Raw genomic sequence first — 11,293 nt, forward strand, 5'->3', positions numbered from 1 at the left:
AGCCTTCCCGCAGCCCGGCCCCGGCCGCGGGGGTCGGCCGGCAGCTCCCTCCCTCCCCAACACCGGGCTCCCGGGTTGCCATCCCGCTTTTAAACTTCTCAGTGTCAAAAGCACCGAAAAAAAAAAAAAAAAAAAAGAAGTAGGGTACGGGGATCGGCAGGGTGATGCGTGGGGCTGTGCCCGCACACTCGCCTGTTTGCGGAAGGGAAAATCTATATTATTTTTAATGGGTAGCAGGGCGGAATGAGCCTCGTTGAAACTACGCGGGGAGCGGAGGGAAAAGAGGTGACTTTTCCCAGCACCGGGGCTGCCAGGGGAAGGCGAAGCAAAGAAGCAAACGAAGCCAAAACCCCATTTTGAAGCCACCTCTCCCGGTGCCCCGCAGTGGTTCCCGGGGAAAAGCCCCCCGCACGCCGCTGGCGGGGCGCCCGCAGACCGGCGAGAAAACGTGCTGCTGGGGAATGTTTCCAGAGAGATTGAGCTCCCAGATAAAAATAACCTTGGGTACAAAAAAAAAAAAAAAGAAAAGAAAAGAAGAAAAAAGAAAAAAAAGGAAAAAAAAAATACATCATTCGGATTTTCTCGGTTAGGGATCAGATCACCCCTTCACCCCCCGCCACCTCCCCCGCTGCCTCTGCATACCTGAGGTGCTGGATTATTGTCAGAGGACAGGCAGATGCAGTAATTGTTTTGTACAGCTTTGTTTATCTCCCGCTTTGGAGTTTATCTCAGGAATTCTCCTCCCTGTCCCTCTGCAGGGTAGAAATATCCCCGCGAAGGAGCGGGATAACGAAGGGAAGGTTACGGCCGTACCGGCAACCGGCTCCCGCCCGGCGGAGCGGGCAGGTAACGCGGGCTTCCAGGAGGTTTGAAGTTTTTTATCGGTAACTTGGGTCCGCCCGGGAGCGAAATATTTGAAGTGCAGCACCTTGAACACGTTTAATTATGGGGTAGTAGCAAAAGCGAGAGCTTCCAAGTAATTAGAAAATACTTCTTGGGAGACAGGCTAATCGCTTTTCATGGGGCGCTTGAAAGAAATTAACCTCTAGGTGCTTGTTTGAGCAAAACAACTTCGGATCAGCCAGCGCTGGTCTGCGCTGACGGACCCGACCCGCTGCGAAATACAAAGGGAAGGGGAAAATACATTTAAAATACAATTAAAATGAAAGATTAAAGGGAAAGGAAAAGGAAAAGCAAAGGGAAAAGAAGAAGAGGGGAAGCAGGGCTCGCTGTCCCTTTTCCCTCAAGGCGGGGAGTGGTCCGTGTCACCCGCAAAGGAAGGGGGGTGACATATCCTCTAAATAAAAATGTCACTTAGCGGGGAAAGCCGGGGGACGGGGTGCGGTGGCCAGCGGAGCCCAGCCACCCCCGGCCCGGCCTGCTCGGCCCTCGCCGTGCGCCCCGTCGGGGCGGTGACACCCGCCGGGCCCCGCGGAGGGATAACGGGCCGGCTGCGGGGGAAGGACCCCCCCGAGCCACCTCGTCACCCTCCTCTTGCGCACCCCGCGGAGGACCCGCGCCCCTCGACCCCCTCAGCTCCCACCTCCCGCGCCCTCGGCCATCCAACTGCACTTTGCTCCCTAATTTTGTTCCGGGGGGGGGGGGGGGGGGGGGATTTCTCCCTAAAGACAAAAGACAAAACAGCAGCGGCCCTTTCCCGTCCCGCAGAAGCAGGGATTTGGGGACGGGGACGGGGCGGAGGGTGATGGACAGGCTTTTTTTTGGGGGGGGGAGGGGGGAGCGGGGCGCCGAGCTGCCGTTTCGGGAGCAGTCAGGGGAGATCAAAGGCTCCCGTCGGGCTGCGGGAAGGACGAGTCAATTACCGCACCGCGCTGCGCTTCCCCCCCCCCCCGGGGCAACCCGCAGGCACCGGACTGGGCCCCGTTCCGCCCCCCCTCCCCGGACCCCCTTTGTATCACCGCCGCTCAGCTTAATATTATTTATGCATTTCTGCAAGGAATTGTGGGATGCCGCCCCCCCGGTAAACAGCGGGGCAATTAAAAACCCCCAAAATCGGGGGGGGGGGGGGGAGGGGGCAATAAGGGTGCCCCGCGGCGTGGCACCCCCCCCCGCACACACACACACTCGAAAGGGCTTTTATTTTCCCACCTTGCTATACTCCCAAAGCATTTGAAACAATCAGAGGAAATATTATTTTAAAACCATTTAAGAAGGGGGGCGTGGGTGCTGTCACTTACCGGAGCTCCCCGCACCACGTGTGCGCATGCCCGCGTTATCATTGGCCGAGGCACGTGTCGAAGTGCCCGGGCCGGCGACGTCACCGGCGGGGGCCCCGTTAAAACCTAAAAGGACAACAATCCGGAGTGGAAGTGTCCGGGGCGCGGCGGCGGCGGTGGCGGTGGCGGCGGCCGCCGGGGCGTAGCGCAGCGCGGCGCGGTGCAGGGCGGGCGGCAGGGCGGACGGCCCCCCCCCCCCTCCCGCTCCCCCCTTCACCCCCCCCCCCCCCATCCCCGGTTCCCTCCCTCGTCCGACCCGCGGCGGCCCCCGCATGTGCGGGCGCGGGGCGGCGTGGGGCGGCGCGGGGCGAGGCGCTGCCGGCCGGAGCCCCGCGGGGAGCCCCTCACCGCCCTGCCCTCCGCGGGACACCGGCTGCTGAGACACCGCCTCCACCACCACCACCACCACCCCCCCGCCCCGGCACCGGGCGGGTTTGGTTTTGTTTTTTTCTTTTTTTTTTTTTTCCTTTACCCCCCCACCTTCCACCCCCCAATTATTATTTTTTAGTATTATTAATTTATTTTTTTTTTCTCCGCGGGGGCGGCGGATGAGGCGCGGCGGCGGCGGCGGTGGCCGGGGAAAGAAGCGGCAGCGCGCCGCGGGACCGAGCGGCTGAGCGGCGGCAGGAGGCGGCGAGCGGCGGCGGGAGGACCGGAGCCCGTGTAATTTTTAATTTTTGGCAAAGTTGGAACTCGTGGAGGCTCGGCTGCTGGCTTTGGGGTCTCCCTGGTTTTCTTTCCTTATTTTTAATTTTTTTTTTTAATTACTATAAATATTTTTTTTTTAAATTTTTTTTGCAAACTCTGGATTTTGAATGCCGGGTGCGGCCAGGAGAAACGAAAGCAAATAGACACCTGTGCGTGCGTGTATATATATATATAAAATATATATATTAAAAAAAAAATTACAATAAAGAACAACCGACTGCAACAGCAACAACAAAAAGCGCTAGGCAGCCGCCCGGCCGTCGGCGGGGCGGGCAGCGGAGCCGTCGGCGGGCCCGGCCGCGCAGCATGGAGGAGGGCGGCCGGAGCCCCCGGGAGGAGGCGGCCGAGCCGCAGGAGTCCGGCGGCGACGCGGAGCCCGGCGGCGGCGGCGGCGGCGGGCGGCGGGGACTGCTGCTTCCCCCCGGTGACCCCCCGCACCCCCACCCGCACCCTCACCGCATCACCAACTTCTTCATCGACAACATCCTGAGGCCCGAATTCGGGCGGAGGAAGGAGGCGGGCGGCCCCGGAGGAGAGCCCCGGCGACCCGGCGCGGAGAGCCGCCGCAGCCCCGCCGCGGCGCCGGCCCCCGGGGCTCCGCTCCCCGGCGGCGGGGCGGGCTCGCCGGGCCGGGGGGAGGGCGGCGGGCCCGCCGGGCTGGCCCTGCACGGCGCCGCCAAGAAGGGGGGGGACCCCGCGGCGCTGGAGGCGGCCCTGAAAGCGCGGGGGTTGAGCGGCGGCGACCTGTCGGTGAGCTCGGACTCGGATAGCTCCCAGGCCAGCTCCAACGCCGGGAACCAGCCCATGCTCTGGCCCGCCTGGGTTTACTGCACCCGGTACTCGGACCGGCCCTCCTCAGGTAAGAGCTGCCCCGCCGGGCCGACCCTCTCCCCGCCGCCGCAGCCCCCTCCCCGGGGCTCCCCGGCTCGCCTCCGCCCGCCCGCGGGGCCGGGAAAGCACCCGCGCCCCCTTTCCCGCTCCTCCTTCATGGGGATTTTTTGGGGGGTTGTTTGGTGGGGTTTTTTGGGGGGTGGGGGTGAAGGGGTGGCTTGGGGATGAGCGGAGCCGGAGGGACGAGGAGGGAGCGGAGGGTGTCTCCCTCCCCGCCGCCGGGGCTCGGGGCATCTCTCCCTAACCGCCGGGTTTTATCAAAGAGAGAGAAGGAAAAAAATAATAAATAATCTGGCTTTAGGGCTCCCCGCTCGTCCTCCCGGCGAGCTGCCTTTCTCCCTGCCGGGAAAATCCCCCCGGCTCTGTGTTTTGGGGAAGGGAGAGTGGATTTCCACAGGCCTCGCCTGGCTTTGCTTATTTTTGCCCAGCCAAAAACAATCCGCGACCGCTTATTTCTCTAAAAGAGGCCTCGGAGCTGCCGCCGTTTCGTTTCTTTCTTTTAATTTCCCCCCATGTGCTGCAGGTCAGCTCTGTAGGGGCCGGGGGACATTTCCAAGAGCCGGGGAACTTCTTTGGCAGGGTCCGCCTCTTGGCAAGGGCTGGGGCAGAACCTCCTGAAATTATAGATAAAAACATTGGGAAAAAATAATAATAATAAAAAAAAAAAAGCCAGGGGGTAAAATGTCCTTCTGCTACGGCGGGGAGAGCAGGGCCGGCCCCGGCAGATTGGTAAAACCCTCGTTTAAAAAGAAGTAGAAACCGTAGGGGGAAAGCATGGGAAGCACCACGCAGGAGATCTGCTCCAAGGGGAAAAAAAAATAAAATTAAAAAAAAAGGGGTTTTTCTCTTACAAAAGCAGCGAGCTAGGATTTTCACCCGGAGAGCCGGCCAGCTGAAGGAGGGATTGTAGGACGAGTTGAAAATTAGTTCGTAATATCTGAAAACAAACTCTTACTCAGAGGTAATATTCAGGGCTGAATTGGAATTTACTCCATTGTTCTCCAGTGCTCTCCTTTGTTAATATTTAATTAACATACATCCTCACAATGGCTCGGCCCGGGCAGAAAAGGCTCCTTGTGCTGCCGAGAATAATATTCCCGAGAATAATCCCGGCGATTCGGATCGGGCCGTGCAACGCCATATGGGCACTGCAGCAAAGCGGCGGATTTCTTCTCGCAATGTAAACAGGAGGCTGATTTCCATTTTATTTTATTTTTTTTTTATCGCGACCCATCAAAACAAACAGAAAAAACCCAAAACATCCAACCAAACAAACAAAATAAAGGCAGAAAAAAAAGTAAAATGGTTTGCTTAAAAAAAAAAATGTTTTATTAAAAAAAAAAAATCTGCTCAGGAAATAAAATTTAGCTCCGTGCCTCTGCCTGGGGTGCGGGTTTTACTTGCCGGGGGCATCCCCGGGACGAAGCGGGTCGGTAAATGTGTTTCTGGCCGGGGTGAAGGGGGGAGCGGGGGCACCGGGGGGGCCGCGGCTCCCGTTCCGCCGCCTCCCGAGCATCCTCGGGCAGCGGAAGCAGCGAGAGGGGTTTATTTTTCTTAGTGGAGGGTGGGGGGGGGGGGTGAGGAAGGGGGTGAGGGGGGGTGGTGGGGCAGGAGCGCGGATGCCACACACGCACACTTCCCACGCGGGACAGTGTCCGGCGTGGGGCCGCCCGCAGCGGAGCGTGGCGGTGTCGGTGCTTCTCCTCTCTCCCGGCCGTAGGTCCCCGCTCCCGCAAACCAAAGAAGAAGAACCCCAACAAGGAGGACAAGCGGCCGCGCACCGCCTTCACCGCCGAGCAGCTGCAGAGACTCAAGGCCGAGTTCCAGACGAACCGGTACCTGACGGAGCAGCGGCGGCAGAGCCTGGCCCAGGAGCTGGGGCTCAACGAATCCCAGATTAAAATCTGGTTCCAGAATAAACGAGCCAAGATCAAGAAGGCGACGGGCAGCAAGAACTCCCTGGCGGTGCACCTCATGGCCCAGGGGCTCTACAACCACTCCACCACGGCGAAAGACGGCAAGTCGGACAGTGAATAGCCAAGGGGATGGGGGGGGGGGGGGGGGGGAGGAAGGAGGGAGGTGGGGGAGGTGGGGGGGAGGGGGGCGTTTGCAGTCAAAGTTTATACAATGCAATAATTTAATTAAAAAAAAAATAAAAAGAAAACATAAGGGCCAGTGTATAAAGATTATACCAGCATTAATAGTGAAAATATTGTGTATTAGATATAATTCTGCAATATTCTATGTATATATAATTTACAGGTAAGGTGGTGTAAAAATCCAAGATATCTGATTATAAAATATTTTTTTTTATTTTTTTTTGCTTTGGTTTGGTTTGGTTTCGGGGGTTTGGGCCGGATGTTTGGGTTTTTTTCGGTTGTATGGAGATTTTAGACGCTAACTTTATGATTTTTTTTTTAATGCTTAAGTTACATTTTTATAGACTTAAGCGCTGTTTTAATGGACATTGGACGCTGTTTTTTGAAATTCAAAAAAAAAAAAGAAAAAGAATTAAAAACAACTTTTGCTGAAGTCCAAAGATTTTTATTGCTGCATTTCACACAACTGTGAACCGAATAAATAGTTCTCCTATTTGTTCTATGAGTTTTACCTTTTTTTTCCCCTTCCCCTTTTTCTTTTCTTTTTTTTCTTTTTCCTTTTTTTGCCCCGCTTTTTTTTTTTTTTTTTTTTTTTTTTTTTGCGGGGAGGGATGTGTGTGTCTGGGGCTGGCTTTGGGGATAGACGTGGAGAATTTAATTTAAAAAGAAAAAGAAAGTATATATACATATAAGTAACGATAGGGAAACAAATCTCGAAGCACCGTCTTGAAATATGCCTGGGGTCTTTTCCTGAGCCCCTACTCGCTCATCACCCCCATCGAGACCCACGGGCGCGTGTGGATGCGGGATGCAGGCGTGGATGAGGGATGCAGGGGTGGGGTTAACATCCCCCCCCCCCCCCTCCCCCCAACTTGTTGGGAAAACTTTGGGACCCCCATCTCCGAAAAGCGGGAGTTGCTCCGGGATGCAGCACCAGCCTGTGTCGTGTGTCGTCCCCCCCCACGTGAAGGGGAGCAGCGGGACCGGTACCGGCCCGCTGCCGCCCTCCCGGTCCCGCTCCCCCCCCCCCCCCCCCCCCCCCCCAGGGGTCGGCCACGGGTTGTTGTCCAGCTCCACTCTGGCACCACCTCCTCGAAGCATTTGAGAGCATTCCCCCCCACCCCCAAATAAAGTAATATTTTTAGTTTCCTCTTCCCCTCCATCCTCATCCCCATCCCACGGCATGGTCCCCGCTAGCGCGGTGCTTCGTGGCACCGTGGGAGTGTGTGTTTCTCCCCACGGCCCCCCCCCCCCCCCTCAGACAGCTCCTTGTAATTGGAGTTTTTCGGGGGTTCGAGGCGTTGTGCTGCGTTTAACCCGTTTGTCCCGGAGCGTGGTGTCCCCCACGGTACGCGGGGTGTGTGTGTGTGTGTCCCGCGTGGGCCTGGGTGTGCGTGGGCGGCTGCTCTCCTGCGACGCTGTCTGTTGGGGGGGAAACTTCTCGCTTTGCCTTAAAACCTCTTTATTTTGCAGCTATAATAGACACACATTGTACATAGTAGTATAAACTTTAAAAAAAAAAAAAAAAGGAAAGAATCCAACTATAAAATAAAACCTGTAATTTTAAATTTTGTGAATAATCATCAGCTGCTTAAGAGCCAGGATGAAATGACATTGCCTTTTAGCAAAAAAGCAAAGGATTTTTTTTTTCTTCTCTCCAGTTTATAAAACATGTGCATTTTACAATTGCAGTATCAAATATTTATAATCGGATGAAATATGAATGTTTCTATTTACAACTGTGCTTTCAAAATTGTGAACATTCTCGCTGCATTTTGTGTGTTTCAATTCTCGAGAATTGCATTAAATAATAATAATAATAATAAAAAAAAAAAAAACAACACCAACACACCAACCCACTTTATTACGAAGTACGAACGGTGTCACTCAGACGTTGCAATGGAGTAGTGCTATTGGGGACTATATATCCCTCTATGTTTATATAGTCTTTAGATCGCAGTTCTGAGCACTGGAGCTCGAGTTAGGGAGTATTTGGTAGTTTCGGCTGTTTAGAGGGGGGGTAAATTTCGTGGCGGTTTGGGAGAGAGGCGATTTTGCAGTCAGGCGTTTCAGCAGCCCTTTGACTTCATGAAGAAACTTTGGGGGATTCATTTCTAGGCGAAGGAGAGGGGCAACCGCCAGCCGTAACGGAGCCCGCCTCTGAGGCACCCGGCGTGTTAAAAAGCATCCGAAAACGGAAAAGAAAAGCTCTTTAATCTCACGTACTGTCAACAGGTTTCACCTTTGCAAGACTTTTAAACGCCCGGTGGTGTGATGCCCTGGCAGGCTGCGGTTTGGAAAACCTCTGCTAGATAGACACGTAGATTCGGAGCTCGGGAAGAGAGGTGATGGGAATATTGCCGATGCCACGTTCCAAGCACCCCGTGAGATACTTGGCATCCCCGGAAAAATGACAGTACCACGGTTTTAGGACAGGCTGGACGGAAATAAAACGCTCACCCCCACAAAGGGCACAAGAGCTCCAAAATAGTCAGATCCTCACCCTCCAGGCCGGCTCCTGCTGCAGGACACGCATTCACAGATAACACCGGGGGGGAGGAGGGGAGTGTCGTGTGTTAAATTTTGATTTATTTTATTTTTTAAAGCTGCTCCGGGAGCAGGGATGCCGCTGGGATGGTGCACCGAGAGGTTCACCTGCTCGGAGAAGGGCTGTGAGCCGCGGCCGGCGGCGGGGGAGGCTCCCGGGCTCGCTTCCCAAAACAGCCTTTATTTTTCCAGCTTTTCTTGTTTACGTGCCTTTAAGGAGATTTCTTGTTTGGTTGTTTTTTTTTTTTTTTGTTTGTTTGTTTTTTTTTGTCACCTCCACTCACGGAGGCAGGTGATTTATAATCCCGAGGGAGAAAATCCGTGGTGGTGGGGACCAAAGAGGAGTTTTAAATCTGGATTGAAAAATAGATCCGGTTGTCCGATGGGACAAAACGGTACCGTGGGTGTGATACACACCGGAGGATAAGTCCCACGGAGATTTTCTTTTTCAAGAAGCTACGAAGCCTGCACCGAGGGAAATTTTGGCCCCGCTCCTAAGTGTGCAGTGGGGCAAAGTTTCCACCTGTCCTCCCTCAGCCTGCAAGAAGAGCTGGGAACAGAAACCAGATGTGTGACTTCAGCAGGAATATGTATTTAGTTTTAAGTTAAAAAAAAAAAAAAAGCAGGGAAACTTCTTTAAGTTAGTTCGGTTTCTGGAGCAAGGACAGAAAATATCTCGCTGCTGCTGCCTGGATTTTATCCAGACCAGAATACAAAATATTTGCAATTGGGAAGCGGGGCTTTCAGCTGGGAGCAGCAAATGGCCCACACGGGCTGCGATCCCTCACCTGCCTCCGATATTTTTTTGGGGGTGGTGGTGGTAAATTTTTCATGGGAAGAGGCAGAGGTTCGGAGACACTTGCTCTGCTGCTCCTTTCGCCATCTTTTGAACCGCTGCTGGTTCCCGTGCACCGCCCAGTCAGCGCTCCCACGCCCGGCCAGCGGCTCCCCGCTGGCTCGGGGAAGGACAGCACAACTATATTAGCCCCTGTTAATTTAAAATGTAAAAATAATTTAGCAGAAAGAGCTGCCGCACAAGCGCCTCGTGCAATTTGAGCGAAGCAACACTACTTTGCTGAAGGAGCCTTTCTGGAAATGACAAAACCACAGCTCCAAACCACACAAGCCCCGAAGCCAAGCCCCAAAACCCCGGCTGAGTCGGGGCAGGGGCAGGGGCAGGAGCGGGACGGGGCAGGGGCAGGGGCAGGGACAGGGGCAGGAGCAGGAGCAGGCAGGGGCAGGGCTGCCCTGGAGTCACCCACCGCCTGGCAGCGTTTTTTTCCTGGCAGGCAGCTCACTGCTAGCCGGGCAGGCTCCCTCCCCTCCAGCCAAAGCAGCGGAGTTCCATTATAAAAATAAAATAAAATAAAATAAAATAAAATAAAATAAAATAAAGATAACCAACCCAGGAAAGTATTTTAGGGCCGAGCAAAAATACATCTGCACTTCCTCGGCGCCATCTAGTCCCTCCGTGTAATTAATTAAGAGTATTTTTTCCGTAACTCTGTTCAATAAGCATCTGAGCACTGAGGTTCGGTGAAGGTGTTCCTCCGCCCCGCTGTCTGTTAATGCAGTATATCGCACATGCGATATACAAACCCATACCCAGGCACTATATATGCAAATGCCCGCGCCATTTATTGTGAAATGCATATCAGAGTTAGAGGGGGAAACTATTTAGCTAGCTCGGGTTTGTGGAAAAAAAGTAATTCTGTATCCCGCTGATTTAATATCCGACCTCCGCATTCAATCCCCGCCCATGCAGCTATCAAAAGTACCCCTGGGATGTTTGGATATCATCTCCAAACTAACATCTGTGATTATGAAACGCTCAGAAGGGGAAGGTTAATAACAATTTGTTTCAAAGGGCCACGAGTCAATTTTATAAACAAATTCGCGTTGCCTTAAAAACAAACAAGCACACAAATAAAGTGGAAGCCGGCAGCCCCCCGGGCGGGGGCTGTAACTGGGTGCTCGGGGCAGGATTTGTGCCCGCTTCCCTCCGGGATGGAGCCGGAGCAGCCCGGGATGAGCCCGGGAGCAGCAGCCGGGGGTGGCAGGGTGTGCAGGGAGGAGAGAGCTTTTTTACTTTGCCAGCCCGGGGGATGCTCCCTGGCACCCGCGGCTCCGGCAGAAACCCACCCAGACACGTTTGGGGAGCTGAAGGCAATCCCGGTTTTCTTAGCAGAAAGTCGGGACGGTCCCTGGCAGCGGAGCTGGGCTGGGGAGGGGGTGTTGGGGGGGTGTTGGGGGGGGAATCCATCCCCACACCGAGCCCATCCCTGAGGCTAAAAACCAGCACTAGCCCAACCTCAATCTGCTCTGTCGCACATTTGGGACCCCTGACAAACTCAGCCAAGGCTGCCGGCCAAAACCCGGCCCCGGCCTCGGAATAAGCGGCCTGAAAGAGCCCAGGCAGGAGGGGAAGCCGGAGCCTGCCGCGACACCCACACCCGCACCGGCAGCCCTCTGCCCGCTGCCCGCCCCTGCCCGCTGCCCGCCCCCGCCTGCCCACGTTTATCACCCGCGTTTCCTCTCGCCCCACCGTCTCCTCGACCTGGAAAGAAATTTAAATTTGGCGTTTGACACATTTTAACGTAGGCAAAAAAAAAAAAAAAAAAAAAAAAAAAAAGAAGGAAAGAAAAAAAGAGAGGCACACACGCGTCGGGATGATCCGCCTCTGCTGCGGGGCCGTGCGTGGGAACCGACGTGAGCGGGGAGGAGGAGGGGGGGCACCCCACTCCCCGCGTGTCCCCGGGGCTTCCCCTACCGGGGGAGCTCAGCCCTCGCCCTCTCCGACTCCTCTTCAAG

General features: G+C 54.9%; 1 protein-coding gene across 1 annotated transcript; it reads left to right on the forward strand.

Annotated features, from left to right (window-relative positions):
* Positions 1-3,251: 3,251 nt before the first annotated feature.
* EN2 (engrailed homeobox 2) lies at positions 3,252-5,873 on the forward strand (the record flags this gene model as incomplete). The annotated part of the gene is made up of 2 exons (XM_082479392.1): positions 3,252-3,804; positions 5,557-5,873. 2 exons carry the CDS (start codon positions 3,252-3,254, stop codon positions 5,871-5,873), a joined length of 870 nt encoding a protein of 289 aa, XP_082335518.1.
* Between the last annotated feature and the right edge of the window lie 5,420 nt (positions 5,874-11,293).

Source organism: Vanellus vanellus (assembly GCF_965231255.1).
Source record: "Vanellus vanellus genome assembly, chromosome: 2".
NCBI classification, from domain to species: domain Eukaryota; kingdom Metazoa; phylum Chordata; class Aves; order Charadriiformes; family Charadriidae; genus Vanellus; species Vanellus vanellus.